The sequence below is a fragment of the Leptidea sinapis genome, chromosome 3 (genome assembly GCF_905404315.1).
Source record: "Leptidea sinapis chromosome 3, ilLepSina1.1, whole genome shotgun sequence".
Taxonomy (NCBI): domain Eukaryota; kingdom Metazoa; phylum Arthropoda; class Insecta; order Lepidoptera; family Pieridae; genus Leptidea; species Leptidea sinapis.
The window spans coordinates 4,894,607-4,911,725 of NC_066267.1; the positions used below are offsets into that span (position 1 = coordinate 4,894,607).

General features: G+C 34.6%; 1 protein-coding gene across 1 annotated transcript in view; it reads right to left on the minus strand.

Moving 5' to 3' along the window:
• LOC126979318 (diacylglycerol kinase delta-like) overlaps positions 1–17,119 on the minus strand; it is a 133,181-nt gene that overhangs the window by 15,593 nt on the left and 100,469 nt on the right. Inside the window, exons 3-5 of the mRNA XM_050828564.1 lie at positions 11,892–12,037; positions 11,337–11,535; positions 5,194–5,285 (exon numbers count right to left, since the gene is read on the minus strand). Coding sequence (XP_050684521.1) covers positions 5,194–5,285; positions 11,337–11,535; positions 11,892–11,986 — 386 coding nt within the window. The 5' untranslated portion in view covers positions 11,987–12,037. The remainder of the gene's footprint in view (positions 1–5,193; positions 5,286–11,336; positions 11,536–11,891; positions 12,038–17,119) is intronic.

Below are 17,119 nucleotides of genomic sequence, written 5' to 3' on the forward strand. Positions count from 1 at the left end.
TTGATAAAGTTGCATATCTAACCGCAAGCCAGAGTCCAAAGTTTACGCACTCGCACCGCATTTAATATCCTGTAACGAAGCACGTTTCATAACTCGTCTATAGTATCGTACGAACGTGACGACTTTTGAATTCCGCACCGACATTTTAAATACACTCAATAGGGTGACCACACTTTGGATTTTACACGATTTATTGATGAACATATTTTTCTACACGGCAAAAACCCTGGAAACAACACAAATAGCTATAATCACATAAATGAATTGCAGAAATGCTTAAACACATTTATTATCAGGCTTATTTATAAGAAACTACTCGTAGTTGGTAGCTGGTGCACTTCGCTTTACATAAGAAAATCATATTAAAAAAGTCATATTATTCCATTTGTTATAAGTAATTAAATTAAAGCAGGATTTATAAAATTTCTTTTATTTCATTTGAAAAAAAAATATTGAATCAGATATTTAAAGTAGACGACAATACAAAAACTAAATTTTTAGATTTTAACATTTGACGTCAAAAAGCTTTTGACCCATGTTACACAAAGTCATATACTATTAGCCCCTGTCCCCCCTTTAATATGACGTAATTTATGGACGGCTCCTAGTAGGAATCGCTTACTATTTTTTCTTACGAAAAATGTACTAATACTAGTTATGTGCATGAGTATCATTCGCATAAGTCAAAATAACTATTTTAAAAAACAGGTACCTAACATAAAAACAAAAACTGTAAGAACCGGCCAAGTTTTGAGCGGTGATGTGTGAGAGTTACAACGATGAGTAATATCAAATCCAAATACGCTACAAGTTAAGAAGAAACCAAAGTAAACATTAGTTGATAAAGTTGCATATCTAACCGCAAGCCAGAGTCCAAAGTTTACGCACTCGCACCGCATTTAATATCCTGTAACGAAGCACGTTTCATAACTCGTCTATAGTATCGTACGAACGTGACGACTTTTGAATTCCGCACCGACATTTTAAATACACTCAATAGGGTGACCACACTTTGGATTTTACACGATTTATTGATGAACATATTTTTCTACACGGCAAAAACCCTGGAAACAACACAAATAGCTATAATCACATAAATGAATTGCAGAAATGCTTAAACACATTTATTATCAGGCTTATTTATAAGAAACTACTCGTAGCTGGTAGCTGGTGCACTTCGCTTTACATAAGAAAATCATATTAAAAAAGTCATATTATTCCATTTGTTATAAGTAATTAAATTAAAGCAGGATTTATAAAATTTCTTTTATTTCATTTGAAAAAAAAATATTGAATCAGATATTTAAAGTAGACGACAATACAAAAACTAAATTTTTAGATTTTAACATTTGACGTCAAAAAGCTTTTGACCCATGTTACACAAAGTCATATACTATTAGCCCCTGTCCCCCCTTTAATATGACGTAATTTATGGACGGCTCCTAGTAGGAATCGCTTACTATTTATTCTTACGAAAAATGTACTAATACTAGTTATGTGCATGAGTATCATTCGCATAAGTCAAAATAACTATTTTAAAAAACAGGTACCTAACATAAAAACAAAAACTGTAAGAACCGGCCAAGTTTTGAGCGGTGATGTGTGAGAGTTACAACGATGAGTAATATCAAATCCAAATACGCTACAAGTTAAGAAGAAACCAAAGTAAACATTAGTTGATAAAGTTGCATATCTAACCGCAAGCCAGAGTCCAAAGTTTACGCACTCGCACCGCATTTAATATCCTGTAACGAAGCACGTTTCATAACTCGTCTATAGTATCGTACGAACGTGACGACTTTTGAATTCCGCACCGACATTTTAAATACACTCAATAGGGTGACCACACTTTGGATTTTACACGATTTATTGATGAACATATTTTTCTACACGGCAAAAACCCTGGAAACAACACAAATAGCTATAATCACATAAATGAATTCCAGAAATGCTTAAACACATTTATTATCAGGCTTATTTATAAGAAACTACTCGTAGCTGGTGCACTTCGCTTCACATAAGAAAATCAATAATTCACAGTATAATTCGACCGTTCAAAAGATAAAAATCACTACCATCGGCGCCACCTATCCGGCACTAACATAAAACTATGTTGATCAGATTGGTCATGGCATATTTTATATTATGTGTACAAAGCTTCATTTCAACACACATTATCTTTCAAACATAAGTATATAAATATAGATAGGCACATTTACCAGTAGGAGGCTTCTTTGCACAGGATGCTGACTACGTTGGTACCACAGCGGCGCCTTTTTCTAATGTCAAGTAGTAAAATACAAGCACTATTTGTATTGGCGCCGTAGCTTATTAAATTACAGGGCAAATGAATTATTTATTAATGTAGAGACAAGAAACAGCATTATAATAATAAATGTAGCAGAACTCAAAACTAAAAGTTTTACCAGTGAAGTTTCCAAAAATTAACAAACACTTTTGGTTAAATGGTAATGATATAAATCAGAAATCAAAAAAGTTATACAAGATAACATAATAATTACTAAGCTATATAAGTAACAACACGACTACAAACACCTATTTTACAATAGTACAATGACTTAAGGATACAGAAAAAAATATATAAGAGTGGGGATAAAAAAATCAGTAATTATTAAATAACGAAATATGTCAATATGACTGTATTCCCTATTATAACGGCTACGTGATACTTAAATTGTCTCAAAATAACCAGTGTAATTGCGATGCTGTTTAAAATTTTGGGTTCGATCAAGTTTTGGTCGTCTCATCGCATTTTCTCATAAAAAATAACATTGTGTCGTGGAATTTTTAAAGTGTAGGAATAATAAATACTCATTAGAGTATTGTAGTAATAATCAATAGTTTTGAAGAGTATACAGTGGATCAGTCAGTATGAGCAAGTATATCTTATAGTTACAGACTTACCCATACTGACCGATCCACATGGCCTACACCGCCATACGCCAGCGCTAATCGGGAGTGCTTTATTCTGAATTACTTTTCAAAAATCGATATGAAGATTAAAGAGATATGGTCTAATGCTAGAAAACCCTATGCTATACCATATCAATGACTATCATATACAAAATAATTACTCAAATCCAACTCAAATATATCCTGAGATAAGAGTGTTAGAGAGAGAGATAGTTAGATATGTAGCGTAAATTACTTACATTGCACTAAATATATATTTTGCTATATTATACAGCTAGGTATATACAGGTCACGTTTTTACCAACTTTTGTTATGGTGCATGACGTTTCTTTAATATCGTCGTAAATTAAGATAAGTGGACTTAACAGCATCTGATATTCCAGTTTCATTGATACTGACTTTATTGCGCAAACGCAATACGTGAAAAATTAGAGCATTCTACAAAAAGGTAGACTAAATGAAATATAGACGGTATTTTACTTTTCAGCACTCTACTTGTATATTATTTGAAGATCAGTAAGAAATAATAAATAAAGAGTGATTTAGCAGATATTCAGAGAAATACAAGTTAAAAGATATAAGTGACTATTTAAGTTTTAATTCATGGTCACCGTAGCAGCGATGTTTCCTGAAATAGACGCTTCCGTGTCGTGTCTCCGCTTCCCGCAACACAAGTCTTAAGTACATTGTTACCAACTATGTTGATGTTACAGTGGCGTGTATTAAAATAGCCATTAATATCAGCTAAGCATAGCTTAGTTTATTATTAAGTAAAGTATAGTATGCATTTGTTCATGAGAACACAAAAAATATACACTTACATAGTAAAATTAAGATCTTAAAAATACGACGTCATGAAAAGGACACCCACTCAGCATTTTTGGAATTGATTTCCAACACTGATTTCCAATAGGTACCCACCAAGTCGACCTGTTGACAGTAGCCGTAGACAACACAGTTCCTTTTGTTATAGGTCCTAAAAGTGACCGTCTAAAATTAGTAAGAAAAAGAGAAGAAACTAAAAAGATTGAATTCGAATGCGAGTTTTAAGAGATTTTTTTTTATTAAGCTATTGCATAGCTTCTATTGCGGGCCTTGAGCGTGGAGACCGAATCCAGAAATTCCGTAACGAAAATAACCTAACACTTACTTATCTATATAGATATTTCGCCACGGTCATTACAGTTGCCGTGAAACAGCGGTTACACGTATGCTATGTGTGTTACACGTATTTTGTACAGAAGGTCCCAGGTTCGAGCCGTTAACGTTAGGGTACGTTTTTTAATTTCTTTATTTTTTTTATTACATTTTTTTAGTTTTTATTATTATGACATGCATTTTTATTTAGTTTCACCTGTCCCGTTGTCTGTCTGTAATCAAATCTTGCAAGTTAAATTTTACTCACTTCCCGTTTGCTTTTTTTTAAATTAATTTTATCAAAAAAAATACTGCATAAATAGAATAAATAAATAATTATAATTGCATAAGTTGATAAAAAATGCTATGCAATAGCTTCACCGCGGCAGTCCCCGAGTGCCACACGTCTTTTTATTTATGCTGTTTATTTTCTGGTTTGATGCCTCTGAACACTTTTGTTCCTCTATTAGAAAAGCTTTCACTTTGTTTAGGTTTTAAGGCTTACTATGAACCACAACGGCACCTATTTCTGCCGTGAAGCAGTAAGGTGTAAACATTACTGTGTTTCGGTCTGAAGGGCGCCTTAGCTAGTGAAATTACTGGGCAAATGAGACTTAACATCTTATGTCTCAAGATGACGAGCGCAATTATAGTGCCACTCAGAATTTTTGGGCTTTTAAAGAATCCTAAGTGGCGCTGCATTGTAATGAGCAGGGCGTATCAATTACCATCACCTCAACGTCCTGCTCGTCTGGTCCGATATTTTCATAAAAAAAAACACAAAAACAAGATTTGTTGAGTACAGTAGATGCATCAATCCACACACACCGTAAATAAATAAAGGTATTATACGACCATTTTATTAGCAATTATAAAAAAAATATTTTATTTTAAAACCATGAAGTAGAGTTCCTGGCTACAGGATCATCCTACCACCACAACAAGCGCCCGTTCACGAGCGTAACGCATGGGCCAGCCATCATGTACCACATTTTAGGGAAGGGGAACGACCCTTCCCACGCCGCCGCCACAAGCAGTGACATTTAAGCGAGCATGGTGAAAACTGTCAATTAAAAATATTTATCTTTAAAAAATAAAAGTACTTAAACATATGAGACTAACCTGAGTACGGAACCGCAAGTCTTATCACAGATGTCACACTTGGCCGCGACCGGCAGGTTCCCCTCCAACCACTGGTGAGGCATTATTATGTTCTACAACAAAAACAACATCATGACTAATAGACCCTCTGTACTATCCATTGTTAAATATAAAACTAAAAGCTCTCGAGTCGTTAATCTACTTTCACTGATGTGCATTACTTTAATTGCTATTGTTAGGGCTGGAGCACACTTAGCGGAACAATATAGTCGTAATAATGTTAGGCTGGCTAAGTCAAAGTATTGTTGGCAAGGTGAAATAAGTATTGGTTTTTCTTACTTCATAAAATGTGCCGAGCTAAAATACAATACATTCTCTACGGAATTTTCTACAAAAAGTACCTTAAACTGATGGAATTGAAATGACTGTCTGTTAATGTCAAAATAATGTTTTAAAGAACGAATATAGGTCTGAATGTGTCTTAAATATAACAGAAAATATTTTTTTAATCGACTTCAAAAAAGGAGAAGGTTCAGACCATTTGACTGAGTGAAGCGATTTTACAGTTCGTCAAATATAAATTATATGTATCTATCGATTGCTACGTTAAGTATTCTATAATGTACATGCAATTCAATCCATTACGTTTTCCATACAACTTTCGTGAAAACTAGAATGAACAAAGTACGCAATGAATATAGTCATTAAATTTCGGTGTTGAAAGAGTAAGTTAATCTATACAGGTGTCCCAAAGTTATGGGACATGAAGGGAAAGTACCTTAAATATCGAAGATACGCTATTTTACTGTAAGAAGACTTTATGTTATTTTTAAAAGTTAGTTATTCTGCATTCAAAGATTTTCTAAAAACTACTTGCCTCGTCTGGGAATCGAACCGACTTAAATGTAAAAAAAAAACACTCCTACTCTTATGATGCCAATCGAAAGAATGTCCAAAAACTAATAACTCTTATTAAGTAACATACCCCACACACCCTGTATATTATTATGTGGCCTTGATTCATGCTGATGTGTCTTTTTTTCACTGGCAGATAGAAATTATATAAGAAGTTAGTTTCGTTACTTTGATTATACATCTTTTACTTTAAATGCGCGAAAAAAAATTTGAAATGCTCCATATGTATGCTTCGATATTTAAAACTACGCAATGGACTTTGATGCGCTTTTTTTAATAGATAGAGTGATTCAAGAGGAATGTTTATATGTATGATACATGCATAATATAGTAGAGAAACACGGTTAATTTTAGAGGTTTCTAATATGATGTTCTCAATAAACCCTTCTTTTCGGATTACATTGCAAACGCTGGCTAAACCATACGATGACGATAAAAATAATGTAGTACAGTATTGTACAACTTGAAAAGGTCCATAAAAACGTCCACAGTGGTATACCATGTGGTTTGATCACCCGGAAATGACATTACATTTACTAATAACTTTTGACAGAACGAAGTCTGACCGGGCTGATAGTTTCACATAGACATATATGTCTATCTCTTAGGGATAGCCCACAATAACCATTTTTTTATATATACATGTTGATTTATTTATAATCGCTTATAAAATGCTCACAGAATACCTTTATTGATTTATGGTGTATGTGGATGATGCAGCTACTGTACTCAATAACTTTTGTATTCTAGGTTCTGTTAAACTTTGCTAATAATTGAAACTAAACTGCCGGGTTGCGTTCTAAAAAGAATACTGCAAGAAATAAAAAAGACACTGGAATCACATATAATCAGTAAGTATTTTGTATTTTATTGATTTCAATGTAAAATAACATGAACCAATAATTTGAAAGATGCCAAGATGCTACTCACATAAAGTTATTGCTCTTAGGTAGTGCTGCATTTAGTTGGAGCGACCAATCCTTAATCTGAGGGTATCATATTATATTTTTTTTTTATGGAATAGGAGGACAAACGAGCGTACGGGTCACCTGGTGTAAAGTGATCACCGCCGCCCACATTCTCTTGCAACACCAGAGGAATCACAAGAGCGTTGCCGGCCTTTAAGTACGCGCTTTTTTTGAAGGTACCCATGTCGTATCGTCCCGGAAACACCGCACAAGGAAGCTCATTCCACAGCTTTGTAGTAGTACGTGGAAGAAAGCTCCTAGAAAACTGCACTGTGGAGGCACATCCAGATGGTAGGGAAGATATCCTAACTTGTGGCGTGTCATGCGAAGGTGGAATTCGGCGGCAGGAATCAGGTTAAACAGCTCTTCGGAACACTCCCCGTGATAAATGCGGTAGAAGACACACAATGAACATTTGAATCTTATAATATGAACAGTAAACGAAATTTACGCAGGCGATATCACCGCCGATAGATAATATAATATAGTTTATAATACACGACATTATAATTTAATATTCATCACACGAATATATTGTGCTATAATTAATTAAATCGTTAGAGAACTCAGACTAAATTTGGTGTTAATGAAAATTTTATTAATAACCTTATATTATGTGAAAGCGAATTTAAAGTAGGTAAATACCTAAATGTTAAAATAACTAATCAACTCGGGTACATAAATGCAAACGAGGTTAAATTATCAATCTTCGAATCGAAACTGTTGATATTACTTTTATATATACTATAAGTATAATCATTACTGTGTTTCGGTCTAAAGGGCTCCGTATCTAGTGAAATTACTGGGCAAATGAGACTTAACATCTTATGTCTCAAGGTAACGAGCTCAGTTGTAGTGCCACTCAGAATTTTTGGGTTTTCAATAATTCTGAGCGGCACTGTATTGTAATGGGCAGAGCGTATCAATTACCAACAGCTGAACGTCCTGCTCGTCTCGTCCCTTATTTGCATAAAAAAATATTATTAACATATTTTGGTTCTAGGGGACCGGGATAGGAAGAATTTTTATTACCTACTTTCAGATGAAGCACAAAATCGTAACATCGTTTTATATGTATAATATAAAATAGGACAGAGCTTTTTTTATGAAAATAAGGGACGTGACGAGCAGGACGTTCAGCTGATGGTAATTGATACGCCCTGCTTGCCTGATTATTGAAAAACCCAAAAATTCTGAGAGGCATTACAATTGCGCTCGTCACCTTGAGACATAAGATGTCAAGTCTCATTTGCACAGTAATTTCACAAGCTACGGCGCCCTTCAGACCGAAACACAGTAATGTTTACACATTACTGCTTCACGGCAGAAATAAGCGCCGCTGTGGTACCCATAATATAGCCGATATTCTGTGCAAAGGAGCCTCCCACTGGTAGTTGTGCCAATAAGTAAAACTATTTAATATTATAAGTGCTAATTTGTAAAATCATTTACAGCCTGGCGATAAATTAAATAAACACACGGGTACAACTTCTTAACCATAATCATAAAAAAAAAATACAAAATTAAAATACGAAAACTACCTAAGTAAATAAATTTTCCATAATATCATTTCGGAACATCGTGTAAAAAATCTAGTAGCCGCGTGCTAGCGTAGGCACTGACGACTACTTCACCGTCTTATGCGACCACGTTAGGTAGATTAAAATTTGGTTTCTTAAATATATAATTTATTTGTTTGAAAATTTCAAAATTCCAATTAAATTACCTTATTTTTTTAACGATAAAGGTTAAATTGCTCTACACGTGTGTTCATTTAATGTCGCCATTATAGCGCCACGCTGCAAACATGGGAGCACACTAAAAGTTTTGCACTTCTAGCTAATCGGAACTATTTGAATTTCGAATGTTATCATTTTTGAAACGTTGCAACCTTCTTAGTAATACGAAAAAAGAATTGGCGGGAGATCATTTGTCAATTGTTTTTTATCACACACCAAAGTTCTACGTACGCAACGAAAAAGGAGTTAAGTGGAAAAGATTTTAGAGCGATGATTTTTTTATGATTTTAAAAGTTCTCTCTCTCTCTCCGCAAGACTGTGCCGCTCGTCTTCAAAATGCTTTTGGGAGAGAAGGACCTTGCTTGACCACCAAACCGCACTCAATTTGAGAGAGGTCATCTTTACATTACGAATTTCGAGAGGGGCGGACTTTAACTGCCGTCAACGAAAATAATGTGGCTGACTGTTAAGCGGCTAGTTGAAGAAAACCTGATTACCTATGAGACTATTCGAGGACTATTGGGGATTGATAACCCGAAAAAAATAGCAACTTTGTGAATGGGTGTTTGAAAATGAGAACATCGCCTGTCTCACTATTGTTGACCACAAAAGTGAGGCAAGAAACGTTACTAAAAAAATGATCGCATTTTTATCCTCAGCTACGAGTTCCATCTGCACAATTCCACTTGAAGATCAAAAGAGTGTTAATGCCGAGTGGTATTCTACCATTTGTTTACCCGGGGTGTAAAAAAAATCGCGAAAGACGACCAAAAAGCCGCGTTCTCCTACATCATGATAACGCTTTTTCACACACGGCCAACAGAAGTAAGTCATTTTTAGCTTCCGAAAAAGTACAACTCGTCGTCCATTTTGCACATAGCCCCAACCTAGCACCCTGTGATGTCTGCATTTTTCCCAAAATCAAAGATTTGATGAGAGGTTTCAATTTTAGCAATTCCGAAGAGGCAGTGATAGCGTTCAATCAGCACGTAGAAAACATGCCTTCAGATCTGTGTTCCTCCTGTTTTAAAAATTATTCGATTACATGAAAAAATGTTTAAAATGTAAAGGAGAGTATTTTGAAAAGCAAACAAGTAAACATAATATTTTGGTTATAACATGTTGTTTTTTTTAAGTTATGCAAAACTTTTAGTGTGACCTACATATTAGTTTATAAACATAATATGTTGCATTTAAGGAAAATCCATTTATATTTGTGTAACCAATATATTTATCAAATAAGAAGGCTTAAAAATTAAATTTTCTTTGTTACACAAAGATTAAATAACCCAGTTCACAGCTTGTTTTAAATGCCATACAATCATCCCGACCTATATAAAACGAAAAGAATAATCTAAATAGTAGAGAACTAATCAACTGCTTGTACTCGTATATACGATGAAGCGCCGATTGGTCGTAAAATGAATCGTAGCTCTGTTTATTGCGTCGTAAACTTTAACGGCCACACTTCAAGCTGTTGCTATTATCAGACGTAAATATTAATATATTGTGATGAGCTAAGCGCTACTGGTATTGATTACAAATTATTATATTCTGAATATCCTCAATACTCTATCGCTACTATGGGCCTTATGAGGAAGCTCATTGTTGCTCAGAGGGCAATGGTGAGGAGATCGAAGTAATGGTTGCGAAACTGAAGTGGTAGTGAGCAGGACACATAGCTCCACGGCCAGATGGCCGTTGGGGCAGTAAAGTCTTTGAATGACACCACGTACCAGAAGACGCAGTGTTGGTCGGCCCTGCACAAGATGGACCGACGATCTGGTCAAGATAGAACCGGAATAGGTTGGATGACGGCAGCGCAGAACAGATCGTCGTGGAGATCTTTGGGGGAGGCTTTCGTCCAGCAGTCGACGTTTTCCGGCCGAAATGATGGTGATCCTCAAGGGTTTGACAGAAAGCGACAATCCAGTCCGATAGTTAATATAAGTTTAATATGCAGTTGATGTTAATATACGTACGACCGCCGCGGTCTCGCTTCTCGCTTCGTCTCGTCGCGCGTGCTACACAAGCACATCTCACCTATAACTATGTATGTAGTTATAAACCTACCTGCCAAGGTAGTTTTATAACTGCGGTGCCAGCCATGACACCGACTCCAAAAATATCAATAATTGTGATTACATTATATTGAAGTGCAGTGGTTTGTGGTGTTAATTTTTTTTTGAATCAGTGAATCTGGACTACACTAATCTGTCTGAATATGTGTAGACGTACTAAACGTGCTGTTCATATGAGACAGCGCCTTTTTAATGAAACAAAGGAAGTCAGGGAGAAACGCCTATCTCAGAGGAAATCTACCTCAAGGATAATTTCTATGTGTCCTCGAGGTCTTTTCGGTCCGAATAAATTAATATGAACTTAAAAATGTTTTCTATTGCTGCTTATTAACCAAGAATATTTGAAACAACTGGAGTAAATGCGGCAATGTATATAAAGCTTATTATATGTACTCTGTGGCATGTTTCGGCTTTTTACGTTTTTTTTACGACGTTATTATAATATGTGTTAATATACTCACGCCGTCGACGTCCTCCACGAGATGCGGTCCGAGCGACGCAAGCGTGCTCCATTTGCAAGATGGCGGCGCGCGCGCGGCGCATCGCTTGTGTGCTTTGTACTTGCACAGCTCGCAGGCTAGCGCATGCGCCGTGCCCAACGCGCCCAGTGACTCGCGACACACGTTGCAGAACGTGGGCCGCGCGTGAGTGGCCGTGTACCTTTACAAAACAATTACAATAATACATACAATCTTTGAAGTTTTACTCACTCTGTCTTATTTATTTACTTATTTATTAAATATGTGCCTGAAGGGCGCCGTAGCTAGTGAAATTACTGGGCAAATGAGACTTAACATCTTATGTCTCACGGTGACGAGCGCAATTGTAGTGCCGCTCAGAATTTTTGGGGTTTTTCAAGAATCCTGAGCCTTTTCAAGAATCCATGCATTGTAATGGGCATGGCAATTACCATCAGCTGAACGTCCTGCTCTGCTCGTTCCTCATTTTCATAAAAAAAAGAAGATTCGTAAGCCGGACTGTTCCGGTGTATGTATTGGTGTAACTGATTGTTATACCAGTGATGGTCTCCCGAGGACAGGCTGGCGACCAGGTCAGCTACGTTGCAGCCGCTGTGCAGAGCACCACGGATGGCTCCCGCCCAGCCTTCCATCTCGCCTCTGGTGTCAGCGCCCAGCACCAAACAACGGCTCGCTGTTATCACCTGTAGGAGTTACAGCCTGTTAAAAAGTGGGAAGTTAACGAGTTTTTATTCTCATTCATACTAAAAAGCGTAGACCCGGACTTATATAAGTCATTCCCGTTGTCCATCCGATTCCTAAAAACTGCGACAGCTTCGATACGGATACCTACAGCATATTGTTATAATTTTTACTACTAGTAATTTTAATTTAATATCTTATTTAACTAGCACAAAAAGTTACATAATAAAATCTCAATATCATCAATCAAATAAAAATCACAATCGTGATTTCACAAATTATTCTGGGTTTTCGTGTCCAATGTTTGATTCGTCAAGGCTAACGGTATATCCAAATGGGCACATACGGAAAACATGCTTTTGGGATAACCTTCCTATTTAAAACATAAAACTCAATAATTAGTTACCTATTACACAAGTACTTCGTCCAGTTTCTTATTACATGATTTCTTAACAGCCTGTATAACTTAGTTATACAGGATGTAAAAAAAATCTTGTACTATATCTTAAGGCATGTATTGGTATCAAGTAATAAGAAAGAAAGATTAAGAGGTAATAATCACACCATCAAAAAAGTGAAAAAAAAGAATAGAAATAACGTTCCCAATTATAAAAGTTTACACCTCTGCCGGCGGCCATTTTCATTTTGAACCGAGTTAAGGGCGTTGACCTTAGTTTATTGGTAAAATAAATATGTCAGGGGTTCTCAAGATTTTTGAAACCATTTAATATGAAATGTTCTTTTTACAGCAGAATTTAATCTAAGGGGTTTGATTTTTTATTTTATTTTTAGTGGTTTCTCCGCATCCTACTTTATATCCATGCCAATTATCGTACAGGGTTTTTTTAACACAGTGTATAAGTATTTAGTTCAAGAAATGCAGTAAAATAAAAAAAAAAACTTTATTCACTGTAAAACTTTATAAGTTATTTAGTGCAAGTCAGGATGAAGTACAAAAGTTACAATAGCATTCAAATGAGTATACGAGTATTTATTATTTGAAGAGGGTGGCTATTTCCTGGTTCTAAAAGGTTCCTAGTAACACCGCGTCCAGAGCTCATCGTCAAGCCCTGCCGCCTTTACGAACCGCAGTAGTTCCTTGACGCGAGTGTTGCAAACACTATCTGGTGGCACGAAGTAGTTACCAAAGATTGTGTTACGCTTATGCATTAGTGGGCCGCAGTCGCAGAGTAGATGAATAGGTGTTTCATCATCCTCAAGGCAGAACCAGTATACGAGTAATAATATTCATTAACAAAATTTAGAACATTAATTCCTCTTTATCATTCAAATAATCTTTAACATTACAATAATAGGCCTTAGATGTTAATTTATTTAAATTGATAACCCTCACTTCTAGGACTAATACACAAAACAAATGAGGAGGTCGAGAGTTTCAGTGCCGCATCGTTCATAAAATTTTGTTTTTCAAATTTTATTTGTGTTATGTGATTTTTACGTCACAAAACAAATGCAAAAAGAACTCCTGAACGCTCCACACTAATATATTTTAAGTCTTTGTATATGCCAATTAATGAAATGTGAAAATATCCCACGCTTATCCATCTCGCTATTGTTATATTTTAATTAATTAAATGACATGATAATGATAACAGTTCTTAATTACTCACAACATCAACATATTGTTGACAGAGTAATCCTTTTATTAATGGAATTGTTCGCGGAATTGTACTATAATAATATTTTAGGTGAATTATACATATGTTCCATTGGGAGGCTCCTTTGCACAAAATGCCGGCTAAGTTATGGGTACCACAACGGCGCCTATTTCTGCCGTGAAGCAGTAATGTGTAAGCATTGTGTTTCGGTCTGAAGGGCGCCGTAGCTAGTGAAATTACTGGGCAAATCAAAACTGAACATCTTATATCTCAAGGTGACGAGCGCAGTTTTGGTGCCGCTCAGAATTTTTGTATTTTTCAAGAATCTCGAACGTCCTGCTCGTCTCGTCCCTTATTTTCATTGAAAAGAAAAATAATTTGATAAATACTAACTCCATGAAATTACTGAAGAAACTATTAAGATAAATACCGTTAAACAATTACTAAAGATCTTTTTTTCATGGAACAGGAGGATAAACGGTGACCACCTGGTGATAGATAATCACCGCGATCCATACTCTCATAAAACGACAGACGAATCATCGAGCATGGCCACCTTATAAAGCGTCGAATAAAAGAACATAGAATTCAAAAACCGAACACAAAACATGGGGCTCCGCGCTTAAAGTCGAAACGAACTAAAGAAGAAAATTCTTGTACAACTCATTTATTTGGGATGGCTTAGATACGTCGGTCCAATTTATTTATTATAAATAAATACATATACATTATCAATAAATACTCTACAGGGCCGAGTCTCATACAATAAAACTAATTATACAACTGTTTTTGATACAATAAATAATTTTTCAATAGTTTTTTAAATTTATTTTTTTATTTGGTACATTTACTTTGTGTGTCTGTAGCGCATTTTTTTCAGGGAGTTTTGCGAAGAGCTGTTTGACTTGATTCTTGCTGCAGTATTTCATCATCTTATACTCCTTGGTATTCCTTATTGTACATACCCTTGCGATACACTCTTCCGATATAAAAAAAAACTATTAAAAACAGTTCAAAATTGGCTTAAAGATCGCATTACAGACGAATTAAAAACGTCACACTTTTTTGTGGTCGGCTCATACAAAGAATAATGCATGAATATACCTTGCGCTTTTCCGACGTACAGCCTTTGTTCTTCATTAGGCACATAAAAATCTAGAGGATTTTCAATCCGTTTGCATTTAAATAGTTAATTAATTTAACGTATAGTTCTTGTGATATTTTTCAACCAACAGAATCTGAAAGAACCACTACAAAAAAACTGGTACAACTTGAAAAAATACTGCTTGAGACAAGATCCGTTGATTTATTTCAAAATTATACAATAGCTTTTAGATTATAGAGTTGTACTCATTTTTATTATGCAATTCGAATGCATATTACATATATACATGAGTTTCTAAACATAATTGCATTGTTTTAAATAACTCGTAACTGGTCAGCCTCGACACAGGTTCAAATAAAGCTTGTACTATTTACAAAACATACCTATTGACGCACTCGGCAAGGGTCACGTGGCGCTAGGGTTGCCACATAATATATTATGTAGCATATTATATTAAACATGAAATGATTAAATAATATCTGTAGAAACTGCTTGATTAAAGTAAGATTATTTACAAATTAAGTTATAATACGAATTGGATAACAAATTATCTTCTCCAAACATGGTAAAGCCTTTACGAGTGTCAAACAAAGAAATATTTAATACATTATATATATATATATATATATATTCAGACATAAAGATTAATAAACTTGACATAAAGATCCATATTTGCTCCCAACGAGACTTGAACGCGGGATCAAGTTCGTAGTCAGGTTTATTAACGACAATAATAGGTAACTAACCGCTAGTTGCAGAAAGTATCCTTAAAGTTAATGTTTCGTTATATCACATGCTATTTTTGACTGTCAAAATGAAAAAGAAAGTGATGATATAATATTTAATGAAACATCAACTTTAAAGATGCTTTCTGCAACTACCGGTAAGTGACATTGAATTATTCTGTCGCATGTGTTGTTAAGGAAATTACTTTCATAAATACATTAAATATTATGAAAAACACTTTATAGATATTAGATGGAGTACAATTAAAAATAGAGGGGAGAGGATACAATATTTTATTTTGGTTTTTTATCCGTTGTTACATCCTGACCAATTATAAGTAGCCGCAGTTAATACCATTAATGTCTTTCACTATCTTCAAATAATATATTCCAAATAATTTTTTGTTGGTGAATAAATAATGTAATTCCTTAACATAAAGAGAATCTTTTTGATAGCGGTTCTCAGATTAATATATTAAAATCTCTATTCAATAGATTAACTATTTTATTATAACCTATTATATATTCGTATAGCAATATTGTCAATTATGTTTACTTATTATCTATGCGACTAAAATGTATCAACTTCAAATAAATAACCACGTACAAATAAATTAAGGCTTTCATTCAAATAAGTACATTTCATTCCATTTCAATTTATTTATCCTGTCATTTCATAAAAAGTAATACATCATTCATTTTATTCGATATGCGACAACCCTGAGAGTAATTTTATGCCTCTCAATAACAGAAGTTTTGAAATAAAACAATGTGTAACAATACACAGTTGATTGCAAGAATTTATTTGCTATATTTGTTACTGGGAATATGTTTTGCATTTTCTGCTATTCTTTCTTACTATGATATACATGATGAATATATTTTTGTCATACAATAACACGGTTTTAATGAAAGGGAACTGGCCGAAGAAATTTATTTATTTATTATTTCAGGAAACAAAACGTCATATTCAAGCATAATTACATAATATTAAATAATTCAAATAGACCTAGCAGTTCCATAAATTAATTACTTAGATGTTAAAGTAATCATATTAGACATACTAGAAAACTTAAAACATGTTTGGTGACAAAGTAGCAAAAGGCATGAAAAGGCCTAAAAGGCATTTATTTTCTCAAAACTGATTCCTTTAGAATTAGTTTTGATGTCATTTCTAATATACTAGATACTACTACCGCTTCGGAAGCAAATGGCGCTCTGTGTGCAAAAGTGTGACAATAATTAAAAATAAACCATAAGCTAAGGGATATAATATTATTTAATTATTTACATGTGCATTTTCGTTAATATTCTTAATAATAACAATCACAAGTGTAATACTAATAGGTAATGGAAAATGCCAATAGTCTGGTTGGAGCAAGTGTTTAACAATATTGTATTTATATTTTGAAAATGGTAACGAAAATATATCACAGCAGCTTAATGAATTATTGTAGTAATCAGACGATTTTCTTATAAATGTGTTTCAAGCATACTTTATACTACAAAGTGGTATATAAAAGGTAAAGATAAATTTATGTGACATTTAACTTATTTTTTGGCGATGCCTAACAATACAACGACGCCAGTGTGGACTTGGAAATAGAATCGCTCAAACACTACACAATTTGTTCC